This window comes from Myotis lucifugus, unplaced genomic scaffold (genome assembly GCF_000147115.1).
Source record: "Myotis lucifugus unplaced genomic scaffold, Myoluc2.0 scaffold_30, whole genome shotgun sequence".
Lineage (NCBI taxonomy): Eukaryota > Metazoa > Chordata > Mammalia > Chiroptera > Vespertilionidae > Myotis > Myotis lucifugus.
Window position 1 is genome coordinate 415,765 of NW_005871078.1, and position 18,733 is coordinate 434,497.

The 18,733-nt window shown below is 40.5% G+C and overlaps 1 protein-coding gene across 4 annotated transcripts in view; it reads left to right on the plus strand.

Annotated features, from left to right (window-relative positions):
- NELL2 (neural EGFL like 2) overlaps window positions 1–18,733 on the plus strand; it is a 330,775-nt gene that overhangs the window by 218,375 nt on the left and 93,667 nt on the right. For all 4 annotated transcript variants that reach the window (XM_023752259.1, XM_006086713.3, XM_023752261.1 and 1 more), the window contains 2 exons: window positions 8,426–8,548; window positions 11,476–11,571. In XM_023752259.1, coding sequence (XP_023608027.1) covers window positions 8,426–8,548; window positions 11,476–11,571 — 219 coding nt within the window. The remainder of the gene's footprint in view (window positions 1–8,425; window positions 8,549–11,475; window positions 11,572–18,733) is intronic.

Here is an 18,733-nt window from a genome sequence, read left to right on the forward strand (position 1 = left end):
ATTTAAAAAGACCGAGAAATGCTACCTTGCTAACATGGGTCACCCACTTTGCTGAGGAAAATTAGTCTCTCCTCATCTACACATTGCTGTTCATTTCCCCAAAAACCAACTCTAATTTTATCATGCCGCATGATGAATGTATAGTACAGCTCGAAGTGTGTTAATTACCCACCAGATAAAATCATGTTGTGTTCCTGACCCCACCCACACTGATGTGTTACTATTCCCTTCAGTCTTCTCCTTGGCCAGCTCAAGCACTTCATGGCCCTGCCAACCCTATGATTTATCTTTGCACCTGTGTTCTCTCTTCATGGCGTGCTCTTTCCTATCTTTACCCTTTTTTTTTCTGTCAAAACCATTGCTATTTTTCAAGACCCACTTGCTTGGCCTATTTCCTACATAATACTTTCCCAGACTCCTGTCAGTCCTCATCTCTTCCTCTTTAAGCCTCTTTACTTATAGGTCGTAGTTTTTTAAAACACTGAAAGCAAATCCTGGCCTTGTCACTTCCTAACTATATGATGTTGGGAAAGATATGTATTTGCTGTAAGAAAGTTCTGTGTTCCCGTTTGAACAATAGGAATAATACTAGTACCTCCCTGAAAAGACTTTTGTGACCACTGAAGGGGGTTTGCATATAAAACTCTTAGTGCTCTAGTCTGTAGCATGTAGTGAGCACTTGGGAATTAGCTGTTGCCATTGTTGTTACTATTATTACTATTTTCTCTTTAGAGCACTAAACATCTTCTTCAGTATATCACAGTTCTCTGTTCACATCACCGGTCCTCCACTAGGTCAAAAGTCCCTGAGCCCACAAGCCCCAATCGGGATCCTCCGCATCCCCCAGAGCATGGCATTCTTGGTGGAGGATCCTCCTCAGCGTGCTTGCAGAGGGTAAATGTAAATCGTCCGGCTGACAGTCACAAGAATGTTGTTGCCCTACAATGTGTTCAGACAGAAACTTATTTCACAAAACACAAAATAAAACAAAAGTTTTCACCATAAAGTCAGAATTTAGATTACCTTTATGATGACGGTCAGGGTTCAGAAGAAATGAGAATGTACTTTGGTTGTTAAAATTCTTGATCAAACAAGGATTAGGACAGGAAGTTGAGCATACCAGTGGAAAGACTAGAAGAAAGTAAACCAGGCATGTCCGAGGGAAGCACTCTGAACCAATTTCTTGTTGCCAAACAAACTGAAGAATAACAAGAAGTATTGAATCGGTGTGGTCAGTGAACAGGAAACTTGAGTCGTGAGCAAAAAGTATATAGGTATTAAAAATGAGATTCAGTGGGTTTGCTGCTAATGTGGACATTGAGCAGGTTTAAAGTATCATTTCCTAGCTACTTTAATGGTGTTAAAAATGGATTTCTGTTAAAATGACATTGTAGTAAATAGATTTTTCTCTGTAATAGAAAGTGAGTAAGTAAGGAATCATAAGAAACAAAATGAATGAGTAAGTATGATAGCAGTCATTTTTTTCTTGATGTAACCAGTGAAAGTAATGGTATTTTGGGAACCAGAAAAATGTTCGAAATGTATTTGATTTCAGAAAAGATTAGGAAGAGGCCAAATTCTGTGAGTCATTTAGATTTTCTCCACAGAACTAAATTAGAAAAGAGGATATTATGTAGGTAGTAAAGCAAAAGAAATTTTCCCACGGGTGTAGATGAAGTAGATGAGACGGTAACTAATATTTATCTCATACCTATTATTTGCCAGGGTCTTTACATTCATCATTGAAGTTTATTCTTTACAGAGCTCTCTACTATGGGTCCTCATTTTCTCATTTTAAACTTGGAAAGATTGGCTAACTTTTCCAGGGCCATGGAACTAGGAGCTAGGTCATTCTGTCACCCTGCTATTGTTTGTTCAAACAGTGTATCATTTTTTCATTTTCTTTTTTACTTTTTCCTTCCTATTCACTTAGGGTCCTAGAGCAGAACAGTGATAGAGGGTGTTTTAAACCAGTTAATGAATTGTAAAAGTATTCCCTAAAAATCAGTAGTCGGTAGGGCATCCGTGTTTCGGTCGCAGGGATTTGTGTTGCTGGTGGCAGCGAGCACCATGTCTTCATATGCCAGACCACTAAGTATCTGAGGAAGGAAAGAGGGAGAAGGGAGGAGAGATTTCCAATTCTTTTTCATAGGCCCACACACCACCTAGGGATTGTTGAGTTGTTATATAGGACATTCTGTAAACTCAGTTTGTACTCATTTTGAAAAACTTTGCTGTACAGAAACCATGTTGTGACTGTACTAAGGAGCTGAGGACACGTCCTAAGAGTTGTTATCTTTGTCAGAATAGAGGCGGCATCTTTCATCTGAGGACTCACAGTTGTTGCCGTCCTTTATGGAATAAAACCAGAGGTCTCAGTATTGCAGACCCGTGGGCTGTCTTGTTCCGATGCTCCTCACAGGCCAGTGCAGATAACTACATGTTTACTTTGGTGGGGACACATGTGAATGGAATTCATGGATGAGCTTCTACACACACCTGTCCGTGGCAGCATTTCTGGTCTATAGAAACAGGAGGAGAAAATGACTAAGCAGCTGAACATTTTGATATAAACCACCATTCGAAATGTATAGTTTTATGATAATATTATAAGTTCCTCAAGTTTAATTTACATTTCTTTGAGCTTTCTTGTTTATTCAGTCTTAAGTCTTTGGGAGCTTGCTCTTAGGTTCCTAATAATCAGATAAGAGTTCAGACCAGAGATAGTTTGTTGCTATGTTTAGAACTATATCCTGCCACATTTGAAGAGAGAATTTATTCAATGTATATCTATATTCTAGGAACCTTTTTGGCCAGGAAAAGTGAAGCAGCTTTATTTGTAGAACTTACACCTGTGTGTTATAGTAGCTGCTGTTTTCCCAACATTTCTAGATTTGGACAGAGAAGAAGCAGTGTAGACAATATAAATCTTTTTTAAAATCCTCACCCAAGAATATATTTTTATCTAATTTTTTAGAAAAGAGGAAGAGAAGGAGGGAGAGAGAGAGAGAGAGAGAGAGAGAGAGAGAGAGAGAGAGAGAAACATCAACATCAATCGGTTGCCTCCCATACTGGAGATTGAATCCACAACCTTTTGGTGTATGGGACCACAAGCCAACCAATTGAGCCACCCAGCCAGGGCAAGTAATTCTTGAATTCTCACCTGACTCAACCAGCAATGACTTTCTCCTTTGATCTTTGCAACCCTCTTTAGACAAAATACTATTTTAGTATTTCTTATAATGAAGCCAGTGCCAAAGGCATTTGTGTTTTTGTCTTATCTTTCCAACCAAACTATAAGCTTTTTGAGAGCAGCTACTATTTATAACTAACTTTTTGTCTTAAGAAGATTCTAATATACAATAGATATTGAAAAAATATTTAATTGATATGTAAATGTATTTAAATAATTACTTTTTACTATTTTTGTAATATTTGCATTTTGAATCATAGTGAAATTCTTGATCAGAACATGTGCTATGTGTATTGTATGTCTGTGTTGAAATCATAATGAGCAAAGCTATGTAAATTTTAGAATGGCCATTTTTTCTCTAGATAGTACATTCATTCTGAAAACAGCTCAATATTAAAACCAAATTTAAAGCTCAATTTAGGTCAGGCTTTATATTCTTATGACTGATGACATGTTGGGTGTGGAGTCTTAAAATGGTTTTACATACATTAACTCACCCAGGTTAGAAGTTAATCACTGAAACTAAGTGATTAGTTAAGTATTATTGTTATACTAGAGGCCTAGCGCGTGATTGAAATCACACGAGGAGGCGCCCCGCCTCCTGCCTCCCGCCTCCCGCCTCCCACCTCCCGCTGCTGCGAGGAGGTGCCCCACCTCCCACCTCCTTATGCGGCCACCCGTGCACACCTCGCTGCACACGCAGCCTCCTGCTGATCGGTCGTTATGGCATATTAGTTCTTTATTATATAGGATATAACATTTGCATTTAGGTGAATCTAAATGTGTATATGACATCTACCTATCTACATATATATATTCACATATACAAACACACATATCTATCTATACTAACAATAGACAAATATGTAAATTGACCATACCTTCGCAACACCCCACAGCCAATCAGGAGGGAATATGCAAATTAGCAGGACAAAGATGGCGGCAGCCACGGAGCCAGCCTGAGCGGGCAGGAGGCTTGGGTCACCCCTGGCAATGGAGGAAGCCAAGCTTCCCATCAGCCTGGGCCGGCCGAAGGAGGGGCCTGTGGGCAGTGGCCACAGAGCCAGCCTGAGTGTGCGGGAGGCTTGGGTCCTCCCGGCCGGCCACTGAGGGAGGGGCCTGAAAACAGCCCTCAGCCCCTCACCCAGGCTGGCCAGGCACCCCAGCAGAGACCCCCACCCTGAAGGGGGTGTGGCCAGCCTGAAAATACCCCGTGCACCAGGCCTTAGCCCCGTGCACCAGGCCTCTATCTATACTAATAATCTATACTAATAAAAGAGTAATATGCTAATTAGACTGGGAGACCTTCTGGACGTTCTTCTGGACAAAGCCATGGTGACAGGGCCGAGGTAGAGGCAGTTAGGGGCCAAGAGGGGAGGGCCGTTGGGGGTGATCAGGCTGATGGGGGAGCAGTCAGTTGGGGGTGAGCAGGCCAGCATGGGGAGCCAGTTGGGGGTGAGCAGGCCATCAGTGGGGGTCAGTTGGGGGTGATCAGGTTGGCGGGGGGGAGCAGTTGGGTGAGCAGGCCAGTGGGGAGGGCAGGTGGGGGCAAGCAGGCCAGCAGGGGGGGCAGTTGGGGATGAGCAGGCTGGCAGGGGAGCAGTTGAGGGTAAGCAGGCAAGCAGGCAGAGTAGTTAGGGGAAATCAGGCAGGCAGGCAGGTGAGCGGTTAGGAGCCAGCAGTCCCGGATTGCGAGAGGGATGTCCGACTGCTGGTTTAGGTCCGATCCCACAGAGACAGTCAGACATCCCCCGAGGGGTCCCAGATTGGAGAGGGTGCAGGCCGGGCTGAGGGACACCCCCCCCCATGCATGAATTTCGTGCACCAGGCCACTAGTATATATATAAAACCCTAATATGCAAATAGACCAAATGGTGGAACAACCGGCTGCTATAACATGCTCTGACCACCAGGGGGTGTGTGCAGAACATGGCAGGCATTGGCAGCAGGGGCAGAGTGTGGAACGTGGTGGAAGTTGGCCATGGCCGGATGGTGGAACAGGTGAGCAGGGGGTGCCAGACCAAGGTGGGCGCTGGTTGCTGTCAACAGGGCAATCCTTTAGTGGTTACTGAAAATTCGTTGCTCCCGTGCACCACGGTCCTGCCTGGCACTTGCACCCACTGCTGGTTTCGGCCCTGCAAGCACCCGCAGCTGGAGCCGGAGCTGCTGCTTACACCTGCTGCTGGCGCCTGGCACTGGCCCCTATCGCTCTGCGCCCTCAGTGGGTGCAAGTGGTGGCTGCTGGCCCCGATTGCCCCTGAGGGCTTCTCTGCCTCCCCCTGCTCCTGAGGGGCAATCAGGGCAGTAGCCACTGCTTGCACCTGCTGACCATGCGGAGCAATTGGGGCCAGCGCCAGCAGCAGGTGACAGTGGGGCTGGCGCCGTCAGCATGTGGAAGTAGTGGTGACAGAAGCAGGGATGCTGGCAGACAGGGGACCAGGGGCTGCGGCAGGTGGGGCCAGGTCAGGGTGTGGAGGATGGGCTGAGACCTGCTCCTGTGCCTATCGCAGCCTCGCGGCCCATAGTTCTTTTCAAGATGCACAAATTTGTGCACTGGGCCCCTAGTGTGTGTGTGTGTGTGTGTGTGTGTGTGTGTGTGTGTATACACACACATACACACAGCGATACCAGGTGGCAGTGGCAGGCGCAGTGGGGCAGGGATGAGCAGGAGTGGCAGGCAGCATTTGGCCGATCCCCACAGGCCATGCCGAGGGACCCCACCAGTGCACAAATCCGTGCACTGGGCCTCTAGTAAAATATAATTACAGAGCCTTGTATATGGGGCCAGGAAAACAGACAGCAGCCCCTAACTCTGCAGGAGAAGGAGAATAAGTCACATAAAACATGACATTTTAGTGATGTCTTTCAAAGTGGTAAGAATTTCCCAGGAGAATCATAGGGCAGGCACAACAGGCATAGGGAACAATATATGTCAAGGTGCCATTGTATTTCAAAACTTGGAAACTATTTTTATCCTTGAATTGTTTAAGAGCACACTCATTCATTTCAGTGACTCTGAGAGTCAGTGACAACAGAAAAAAACAAATCCCAGGTTGTGTAATTATTTAATGTTTATTGAACACTATCATACTCATCACTAAACTGAATCTTTTTAGACCCTACTTCTACTCAGTGAGTACCTTCTAATTAATAAGACAACTGAGATAGGAATGAAGGCAGCATCTAATCGATCGTCAGCTGTCTTAAAAGGGCCTGTGGCCGTCCATATAGAGGCTTATAGATGCAGTGCTGCACTTTGAGGTGCTCTGGGGTCAAATTGGCAGCAGGTATGGATTTATTTTGCTTTAGGCAGCTGAACTCAAGGTAGGGGGGCTGCCCGTTCTGGTGCCTGGAAATTTTATGGTGGTCCAAGCATAGCCCCAATTAGGAAACCCGTGTGTGATCCAGCTGTTTTCTAAGCTGTCATCAATATGTGTGGATTCATAAAAACTATGAAATGTTCTGATACCAGATAATCAGAGTGAAACTTTATACAATTTGGGAAAGTTCAGCCAGAAATGTTGAGAATAAAATAAATATCTGTTCATGCAATTATAAAACCTTACTGATTGAAATCACTCTTTCCTATGAAAAATTGTTGGGAATAATCTCTAAGATTATTACAGGGCTATCATTAAAATTGTCAAAATTTTGTGCTTATGGAACACAGGACATATTAGTTTGAAATATTAATCTTTTTTAAAAAAACAAAACACAGAGAATTCTATTTTATTAGTTGAAATAAGTCTAATCTTAACTGTAAATGCCAAGAGAATTTTTTCCCAAGTTCCAGGTGTAGTACTATTACGACATATTGTCTAGAATACAAAGAGTTCTAAAATGAAAGGTAATTATTTATTTTTGCTTTGATGGTTTACATTAGTGATTTTCACCAGTGTGCTGCAAGAATTTTTAAAACATGCAATACTTATTTAGTCAGGGGCACTTACCTTTTTTTCCTTAAATTGTTAAATGGAAAAATGACAACAGCCAACATGACAATAGCCATCCATTATGAATGAATCAAAATGATACCATTTTTTATCAGGTTGGCAAAAAATACAATGTATTTTTGTTGTGCATCAGAATTACAATAATTAGTTTATGTGTGCCATGAGATGAAAAAGGTTGAAAATCTCTGGTTTACATCATAGTGAATTAATAGCTTGTCCTATGTAAGCATATTAAAATATATATTTAATTTTAGTTTTTAAATATTATTTTAAAAATAATATTTATATAAGAGACCGAGTAATAAATAAGGATTTTGGATGACTGAACTAATTTGTGTGCATTTTTCACTTATATTTTATTTCTACTAGTCTTGATTTTGATGTTAGATCTGTTTTCTTTCTCGTATTCCCTGTACTTATTCCTTACATTCACATTTTTGCTGAACACTGAGCTACAGTTCTGAAGTTACAATATTCCTGTGAACTGGGGCAGGCTACTTAAGCATGCTGAGCCACCACCGACTCATCTTTAAAATGGTGAAAATGGTGTTGGTCCTGACTCCCTTCCAGGGGTCCTGGAGGATCAAATGCTTTCTTGCTTACAAAAATGTCAAGCAACACACAGTTAAAGGGAGTACCATGTTGATTGTATATTTTAAAGTTTATATTTGTTCGTATTATAAAGACAAGTTTGCCTTAGGTAACAGAAGTCTGGTACTATCTTTGCAGGAGGAGGGAACTTACTCGGAAGGTCAGATATTTCCCTTGCAGTTTGCATTTGCATCTTTGTGCCTGCAAGTGTGGATGTGGGTGTTAACCGCACCTCACTCCCAAAGCTTCAACTCCATTATCCTGGAGGTCACAATTCACAAAGCAATGCAATTTCACATTCTTTCCTGTCACCCTTCTCATGCTACAGGAAAGACTTAGGTGGCAGATGTGTTTAATGAGAATAACTCCCGAAATATTAACCACAGAGACCGTACAGAGCTAGCTTTGGGATCTCCTTCTGAGAATTGATACCCACCCTTCCTTATTCTCTCTCTCTATTCCTTCCATCCATGGGCCTTTTGTCCAAATCCTTTTGCAATCAAGGTTTGTGGATGTGTGAACTACATAGGTACTTGAAGAGGAGTATACAGTACTTTATGCTATATGCTATTCCTTAATACGTAATTTGTGTATACCTGTGTTTGGAAAAGATACTATATAGTAACCAAGATGCAGGTACAGTTTGAAAATGTACCTCTGAGTAACCAGATTGTATTCCTCATTTCAGAACATGATGAGTGTGTCACAAATCAGCACAACTGTGATGAAAATGCTCTGTGCTTCAATACTGTTGGAGGACACAACTGTGTTTGCAAACCAGGCTATACGGGGAATGGAACCACGTGCAAAGGTAAAAGTTTCAATGCCAACACCTCTTCCTTTAGGCATAATGTAAGCCATCCTTACCTCCCTCCACCCCTTCTCATCACTGTTATCTGCCTCCTGTGCACTATCCACACACATTGAGAACTTCGCAGTGTGGCTCATAGTCTTCCTCCTGGTTACATCAGTAGTTAATTGGCCAAATGGTTCAACAACTTTGACTTAATGTTCCTTGACCTCAACCACAGTGATTTGCATCTCTATTCCTCTAGCAGATCAGGACATTTTGTTGTCTGAACCCAAGTCCCTCTACTTCCAGTTTGCCTACAACTCTTGAACTTCAATTTTTCTGACCCTCCATTTTCATTCTATTTACCAGTCTCCTTCTAGGTTAAGAATTTTTTTTTTTTTTAGTCCAAACATGACCATCTTTTTTTTTTCCTTCTTCTTTTTTTTTTTTGGCAGCATCGTGTTCAACTGTGAAATATCTGTATTTTGAGCCAGTCTCACTGGTTTTCTTCTCTGCCTAATCTCTTGAGCTGTTGAAAGTAATTAATTGGGAATTTTAGATCTCTACATTTTATAGTTTCCCATTTTAGCTCCTTTGTCAATACCAATCAGTAATTCTTTTAAATGTCCTGTTGGGCTCAGATTTTCATTTCCATCAGTGGCTATTCCAGCTACAGTTCACCACCAAATGGCAATTCACTCTTTCACCAATGCCCTCTGTACCTTTATCAGATGAGCTTACCGCCTACTTCATTAGGGAAATAAAGGTTCTATTTTGGAACCTCCGCCAACTCCCATAGGATAAAGTCCATATTCATTATTATGTCATATAGATTTATTTTTGACTTGTCTAATTTAGGCATTTTAAGCTTCAAACTGCCCATTTTTTAAATGCAGTGTGTCCATCATCCTGGAGTTTATTAAAATTAATTTGCTACAACACTGTGTGTGTGTGTGTGTGTGTGTGTGTGTGTGTAGGAAGTAACAAAGTGTGGCTGTTAATGCAGTGGCCTGTGAGCATGGGTCTTAAGACCTGATCTACAATAATACATAGGATGCAAATATGGATGGACCAGAGCATTACTCTGGTTTGTGAAAGTCTATGGAAATCTTTGATTTAGAGCAAGCATGTCAAACTCAAAGGCTAACACGGGCCAAATAAACAAAGTTCAAGTTTCTGTGGGCCCCCAAAAAACAAAAGCTTCAATTTTCATAGAAACCTAGGTTTACTTCGATAGAGACATGCTGAATATGAAGGGCTGAAATAAATGAGTAATCCTTAACATAAAATAATAGAGCATTTTAATAAAAATTAACATTTTTTCTTGAACACTAACTTACCAGACAATGGATAAGTGCACAAATTAATAAGCGTAACGCAAATAAACCTATTTTTCTTGTTCTCCAAAAGCAAAATATTTCCTGTTTCACACACCAAACAAGTCAGTACAAGACTAATGACGTGGCAATCGGCTGCTAAAATATCCGTTGCTAGTATTAGTGGAGAGAAACCATGCGCCTGTGTGTAAGGTGCATAAGGGAAATGAATGTAACAGGATGATAGTAATCAGTCATTAGCGAATGTTGTAGTTTGTTATTAATAATTATGTATATAACAGGATATTGTAAAAATTAAGTTACAAACATTTTATTAAAACGTTTCTTACATACCGTTACATTGGCTGGGCCGCAAAAGTATTTGTTGTGGGCTGCATGCGGCCCGCAGGCCCTGAGTTTGACATGCTTGATTTAGAGCAGTGTGGAAAAGACCCTGTGAATGTAACAAGCTGGTCTAGTTCATCTGTCACAGATCTTGCCAGGCTGAGGGAGCAGCCCCTGAGCCTCACAGAGCCAAAGAACTTGCTAAAGTGGCAGGGGGCTCAGTCTCATACATCTTGTTTTTCTCTCCTTCTTTGAAGGAAGCACATCTCCAAAGATCACCTTTACAATGGCACAGACCTTGACTATTTTTTTATACTCACTTGCAAATCCACTCTAAGACAACAGGCTCTGCAGTGTCTTTGCCCGTGGTCCTGGAGCCTGACCTATCCTTAGCATGGGGATGCAAGACTGTTTCTGAAGACCACTACAGCAAAGTCTTCTTACTCTTGGCTAATCCATCACCAAGACTGATTTAAACCTTTTTGAAAGCTGGGGCATCTCTCTAATACAGTGGTTCCCAACCTTCCTAATGCCGCGACCCTTTAATACAGTTCCTCATGTTGTAGTGACCCCCAACCATAAAATTATTTTCGTTGCTACTTCATAACTGTAATTTTGCTACTGTTATGAATCATAATGTAAATATCTGATATGCAGGATGTTTTTTCATTGTTACAAATTGAACATAATTAAAGCATAGTGATTAATCACAAAAACAGTATGTAATTATATATGTGTTTTCCGATGGTCTTAGGCGACCCCTGTGAAAGGGTCGTTTGACCCCCAAAGGGGTCGCGACCCACAGGTTGAGAACCGCTGCTGTAATATTTTGGCACTTTGGCCAGTCTGTGGAATGATCAGAGCCTCATAGGATTTAGTCATTTCCTATTTTCTTATTGTTTTCTCTAGACAGTGGTTTGCTCCTTAAGAAAACTACAGAGGATAGCTGTCATATTTTAGGTTTGATTTCAAGCTGGATTATTATAATGATGTGAAATCCTAATTCTAATTTATTTGCTGTTGTGTAAGGTTACTGGTTTTTGGTGTTTTTTTTTAAACAGAACGTCCAGTATTTTATTTTACAGATGAAATTTCTTTCTTAACATTGGAAAGAAGATTGTTTTAGAAATGGCGCTGTTTGGAAAGTATTGTGTGAATCTGAAATTAGAATAGCATTTATAATTTGATATCCACATCTCTAAGGAAATAAAGAAAAGCTGGATTTAGAGCATCTTGAACTACTTCCTTCTAAAGTGCTAACGTCATGTATCTGAATTATTTTAGCATTTTGCAAAGATGGCTGTAGGAATGGAGGAGCTTGTATTGCTGCTAATGTGTGTGCCTGCCCACAAGGCTTCACTGGGCCCAGCTGTGAAACAGGTAAGAATATCATTCCATCTGCTAGAAAATGAATTTTTACACTAATGTACAAAGTAATCCATGAGGAAAATAATGTTTCATGTGGGCTCTTAGAGCATGGAGCTATTAATAAGGAACTTCTAGGATGGAGGAGGGAGGAGGGAAGAGGGAAGAGGGAGAAGGGAGGAGGGAGGAGGGAACGGGTTTCAGTGATGCATATTCACTAGGTAGTTCCCCAATCTGACTCTAAGGAGATTTTTCAGCTATTATAACTAGAAGCATATTAAACATTTTCAGCAAGATGTGTGGGATTGCCCAGGATTTTATACTTCACAATTTATTTTACTAATTTAGAGCTCATTTTTCCTGGAATCTATATAACTATATCAAAACGTAGACTTCAAGCTCATGGCCAACTCACATCCTAGGATGCATTACCTTCTGCGTTCACATTTGAGAATTTTTAATAAATCTTTACCTAGCCCAATCAATATTCACTTATTGCTTATTTACAAAATATTTAAAGTTTTCTACTCATTTAATCATTTCTCATTTAAGTCCATTCTACTTACTCTTTCTGGTGGATACTAATACTAGAAACTTTAAAAAAATATTTTATTTTTTAAATTCTTTATTGTTTAAAGTATTACATATAGTATTACACATGTCTCCTTTTTCCCACATTGACCTCTCCCTGGCCACCCCCCCTCCCCTGCACATATCCTCACCCTCCTAGTGTCTGTGTCCATTGTTTATGCTTATATGCATGCATACAAGTCCTTTGGTTGATCTCTGTCTCCCCAACCCCCTCCCTCCCCTGTCTTCCCTTTGAAGTTTGAGTTTGTTTGATGCTTCTCTGTCTCTGGATCATCAGTTTATGTTGTTCACTATATTCCACTAATGAGTGAGATCATGTGATATTTATCTTTCTCTGACTGACTTATTTCGCTTAGTATAACACTCTCCAGGTCCATCCATGCTGTTACAAATGGTAAGAATTCCTTCTTTTTTACAGCAGCGTAGTATTTCATTGTGTAGATGTACCACAGCTTTTTAATCCACTCATCTGCTGATGGGCACTTAGGCTGTTTCAAATCTTAGCTATTGTATATTGTAAATTGTGCTGCTATGAACATAGGTGTACATATATCCTTTCTGATTGGTGTTTCTTGGGATATATTCCTAGTGGGATTACTGGGTCAAATGGAAGTTCCATTTTTAATTTTTTGAGGAAACGCCACAGTTTTCCACAGTGGCTGCACCAGTCTGCATTCCCACCAGCAGTGCACGAGGGTTCCTTTTTCTCCACATCCTTGCCAGCACTTGATGATAGCCATTCTGACAGGTGTGAGATGGTATCTTATTTTCGTTTTGATTTGCATCTCTTGGATGATTAGTGACTTTGAGCATGTTTTCATATGTCTCTTGGCCTTCTGTATGTCAACTTTAGAAAATGTCTATTTAAGTCCTTTGCCCATTTTTGGTTGGATTGTTTATCTTCCTTTTATTAAGATGTATGAGTTCCCTATAAATTTTGGAGATTAGGCCCTTATCGGATATAACATTGGCAAATAAGTTCTCCCATGCAGTGGGCTTTCTTGTTGTTTTATTGGTTTCTTTTGCTGTGCACAAGCTTTTTATTTTGATGTAGTCCCATTTATTTATTTTCTCCTTAGTTTTCATTGTCCTAGTAACTGTATCAGTAAAGATATTGCTACGACATAGGTCTGATATTTTGCTGCCTATGGATTCTTCTAAGATTTTTATGATTTCCTGTCTTACATTTAAGTCATTTATCCATTTTGAGTTTATTTTTGTGTATGGTGTAAGTTGGTAGTCTAGTTTTATTTTTTTGCATGTGTCTGTCCAATTTTCTCAATATCATTTATTGAAGAGACTGTCTTGACTCCATTGTATGATCTTGCCTCCTTTGTCAAATATTAATTTAGTATAATGGCTCGGGTCGATTTCTGGGTTCTCTGTTCTGTTCCATTGGTCTATATGCCTGTTCTTGTGCCAGTACCAGGCAGTTTTCAGAAAAGTGGCTTTGTAATATAGCTTTATATCTGGTATTATGATCCCTCCAACTTTGTTCTTCTTTCTCAAGATTGCTGTGGCTATACGGGGTCTTTTTTTATTCCATATGAATTTTTAGAGAGTTTGTTCTAGGTCTGTGAAATATGCCATTGGTATTTTAATGGGGATTACATTAAATTTGTAGATTGCTTTGGGTAGTATGGACATTTTAATGATGTTGCTTCTACCAATACATAAACACAGTAGATTCTTCCATTTGTTTATCTCTTCCTCTAGCTCTTTTTTCAATGACCTATAGTTTTCCAAGTACAAGTCTTTTACCTCCTTAGTTAAGGTTATTCCTAGGTATCTTAATTTTTTTGGTGCAATGGTAAGTGGGATTGTTTGTTTTTTTGTTTGTTTGTTTGTTTCTTTTTCTGTGAGTTCATTATTGGTGTAAAAAAAAAAGCCATAGATTTCTGGATGTTAATTTTGTATCCTGCTACATTGCTGAATTCATGTATTAAATCTAGTAGTTTTTTGATGGAGTCTTTAGGGTTTTCTATGTTAAAAACATATTTTAAAAAATACATGTAGTTTATATATAGCTTATGACCCCAAGTAAGATGTTTCTTCAGTTGAAATATACCTTGAGAATAAAAAGAGTGTTTTGAGTAGGAGGTCCTAATGAAATCATGTTAGTAGTAGCCTTGATTACTCTGGGTCAAGTGGGTCCTACCAGCAGATGACCTCAGAAAGTCTGGTTATAATTCCCAGGAGAGAGCTGCTGCCAGCAGTGCCTGGTGGTTTCCATCTCAGGGTGCTTTCTACTAATCTGAGTGCCATAGAAGCAGTGCATGTCTTGACTCAATCCTACTTGCAAAGTCATCTGGTTTAATAAAAACACCAACTGGTCAGGATGTGAGACAGAAAATGTTCTGCTCCATTTGGGAAGTGAGCATTTTGCTGAACAGGTACTGCCACTGTTCACAGAAGGATGCTCACAAGAGGGCTTGCATCACTAGATCATTTCTTTCTACAACTTCCTCTATGTGGTGTTTTTCCAACTGCAATTGGTTACAAAGGTTTCTAATAGAAAACACATAGTGACTACCCTTAATTCGTGGTACTCTTTTTAAAAGGGATCATGTCCTAAGTCAGGCATTCCCAAGCTCATTGTGCATGTGAATCACCCATAGAGCTTGTTAACGTGCTTAAAATACAGTTTTCTGCCTGGCCAGTGTTGCACGGTGGTTGAGTATAGACCCATGAACCAGAAGATCTCGGTTTGATTCCAGGTCAGATCACAGGCCCAGTCAAAGCTCAATCCCCAGTACAGAAGGCAGCCAATCAATGATTCTCATCATTGATATCTCTCTCTCTCTCTACCTCTCCCTGAAATCAATTAAAAATAAGTAAAATAAAATACAGATTTCCAGTAATTAACTATCACAGGATTTGCTAGATCAAAATCAGGTCCTTTCAATCCAATGTTCCAATGTTTCTATAAGGTTTTTATCCTGTGATCTCCAGTAGTATACCCACACCAGGTACAGTGTGATCCTATGTATCAACCAGCACCTCTGGAGACCATTTTTCCTGAATACAGTATTTTGTACTGCTTCTGATGCACTGAAATACTGACTTTTTCAGAGCATTTCATTCATGTGGAATTTTGAAATAAAGACTGTCCCTGAAAATCTGGGATGAATAATGGCCATGTCCAATTTCACATGTCATTCTTCCACTGGAAAAGAAATGTGATGTGATTATAAAAATATGGAGTGATATAAAATTAATTTAAGCGATGTAATATTTAATACCAGAGTTAAAAATAACCCAATAGAATATTTAGCTTTCTCTATTTAATTATCTTTGAACTTCTAATCTAAAAAAAAAATAAGATGATTCCAGACTTACTCTTAGTAGCTATCTATAACAGCCTAGGGTTTTGAGAAGGACTGACATGGGTTCATAATCTAGTTGTACATTTACTTTTATGTGGTCTTGGGCAAGTTACATAACTTCTCAGTGTCTTGTACTCTCTATGCATCAACTTATTCTTCACAAGACTCCTTCAAGATAGATATTTTCTCCATTTACAAATGAGAATATTGGGTTCAGAATGATTACATTTTTTCCTAAGGTCACAGAATTAGCAGCTTGATATAAATGCCTTTCTACTCCTAAACCCAGGCATTTCCTCTGTGTCAGTACTTTTCCAAGTTTCTACTAAAGTCACTAATGCCAGAGGAGAGAGAACACCTTCATCCAGGGAGGGCCCAGAAAAGCCTCAAGGGGAAATGAAATGTCTTCAAAACCAATGGACACAGACAACAGGGGGGGTGAGGGCATGAGTGGGTGGGATGAGAAGTAATGTGGGGATAAGGACACATATGTAATCACTTAATCAATAAAAAAAAGATTAAAAGAAAAAAAAGGATCAATCTAAAACTCAGTGTTTATTGCGAAGTTAAAAAAACAAAACAAAAACAAACCAAAAAAACATTGTTTTATCCTGAAAATTTATTCGTTTCTATTTTATAATACATGAAAATACTTAACTTACATACCATTGAGTAAAGTTAGTGTTATAAGACAATGGGTCATAGTTTGTCTTCTAGGATCTTACAGCCCAAGATCATATTTCCCTATTTGGGAGGCAAGCATTCCTGCCTCCTCTCTGGGAAAATGTAATACTACTATTTGCCTCAAAGCATCTGTCCTAGTTACTGCTCCAGGTTAACTCCTAACCCCTCACCTTCCAACACCATCACTTTTGTTGATGTAGTTATACATAGCAGTTGTACCCTTAAAAATAACTTTAGTTGAGAAGAGACCCGTGAAAAAATAATCTCTTCACTCATTTATTTAACGAATAATTTATTTAGGATATGTTATATGCTGAGCACTGATCTAGAAACAGGATGTAGCAATGAACAAAATGGAGGCCCTGTCTGCATGGGAATTTTGGTCTAGGAATGTAGAGGCACTACAAATAGGAAAAGAAAGAAATGTGTAAAATATCATTAGGTAACAGTAGGTGCTATAAAGAAAATAAAAAAGATAGTATAAAATTATTTTATTGACCTGTGGACCGACACATGACAGGTGTTATTACTATTGATATTTACTTAATTAATAAAGATAACTAACAGCAGCTTCTGTATCGGGTTCCAAAATTTCAGTGGTTGCTGTAAAAAGTATATTATTGCTCACTCACATCTCAGTTCAGTCTGTCAAATGTGGAGATGGTGAGAGTTGAGGGGGAATGGGATTGGGATTCCTCAAACCAAGTCCCTGGTTGTCTCCATTATATGGAAAAACCATGAGGATAGACACCTAATCGCAGAGATTCAGGGGGGTAAGAACATGTAGTTGAGCCAAAAGTCCAGGAAGATGAAACTGGTTTGGTGAGCATCCAGCCAGACTTTTGCCATATCTGCTATCTGGCATTGCTGGTACTACTAACACCAAACAATCAAACCATTTTCTGTTTCTCTCATTTACTCAGAGCAAGAAACTCAGAGTTAATTCCTTTTTTAATCATTGCCTTCTTTCCGCCCCCTGCAAGAGATCCTTAACTTGGAATTCCTGGACCCCTTCAGGCCTATGTATAGACTTGGGGGCCCATGAATTCCCTGAATTTCTATGTATGTGTATATTTTTCTGCAGAGAGAACCCATACCATTTAAAGATTTCATATGGATCTGTAATTTCTAAATAGTTAAGAACTAGGAGGGAGAGAATCTTTCATGAATCATAAAGAGAACTAACCGCTGTTTTATTCTATTTTATTCTATTTTATTTCATTCCAATGCCTCCTGTTTGTTTCTTTGAGCAGCTTAAGTCAAAAGACCCTAAACCAGTGGTTCTCAACCTTCCTAATGCTGCGACCCTTTAATACAGTTCCTAATGTTGTGGTGACCCCCAACCATAAAATTATTTTCATTGCTACTTCATAACTGTAATTTTGCTACTGTTATGAATTGTAATGTAAATATATGATATGCAGGATGTATTTTCATTGTTACAAATTGAACATAATTAAAGCATAGTGATTAATCACAAAAACAATATGTAATTATATATGTGTTTTCCAATGGTCTTAGGCGACCCCAGTGAAAGGGTTGTTCGAGCCCCGAAGGGGTTGCGACTCACAGGTTGAGAACCGCCGCCTTAAACTGAGCTCATCATCTCTTCCATGACTCATGACTTATCTCTTCTCTCATGTCTGTTACAAAAACCTGGTTCTTCACTTCTATTCTTTATTTCAGTGACTGGCAGCCTTATCCACCGAATTTTCTTGGCCAGTAATCAAGGACTCATCCCCTTCTAATTGCCATTCACATCCAATCAAGTCCTTTTGCTCCTCTATACTGGGGTCATTTCTTTCCATTTTAGCTGGTCCTACAGTAGTTCAGGACTCTCAGGTACAGTTCTCTGCAGTCCAGTCTCCACAGAATATCAGAGCACAGATCTTATCACCCCATACTGAAAAAATCCTTCAGCAAACCCCATTGCCCTGAAGATAAAGGTCACATTTCTGAACATCCTATATAATAAAGAGGTAATATGCAAATTGACTCTCACGCCATAACAAGATGGCTGCACCCACAACAGAGGCGGGGTTCCCTTAACACAATATGGCTGCACCCACAGTGGAGGTGGGGTTCCCATAACACAAGATGGCTGCACCCACAGTGGAGTCAGGGTTCCCATAACACAAGATGGCTGCGCCCATAACGAGCCATAACAAGCGATCATCAGGGACCTGAGGCTGCACTCCCTGCCCTGCAGGGCTTGACGGGGGACCTCAGGCCATGCGCCCCACCTAGTGGGGGTTGATGGGGGACCTCAGGCCATGCCCCCTGCCCCAGCTCCAGGCAGGGTGACCTCAGGCCACGTCCTCCACCCAGCGGGGCTTGATGGGGAACCTGAGGCTGTGCCACCCGCCTGGTGCCAGGCCAGGGGACCTGAGGCTGCACTCCCCACCCAGCAGGGCTTGACAGGGGTGAGGCTGGCTGGGTCTGGATCTCGCCCAATGGGGGTGGGGCTGGCCGGGTTTGGGTTTCACGTGATTTCAAGGCGCATGCAGGTGGGTGGGGACTTGACTCTGGGTCCCACGGCGCGCCCCAGTCTCTGACAGGAGGAAGATTCTCATATA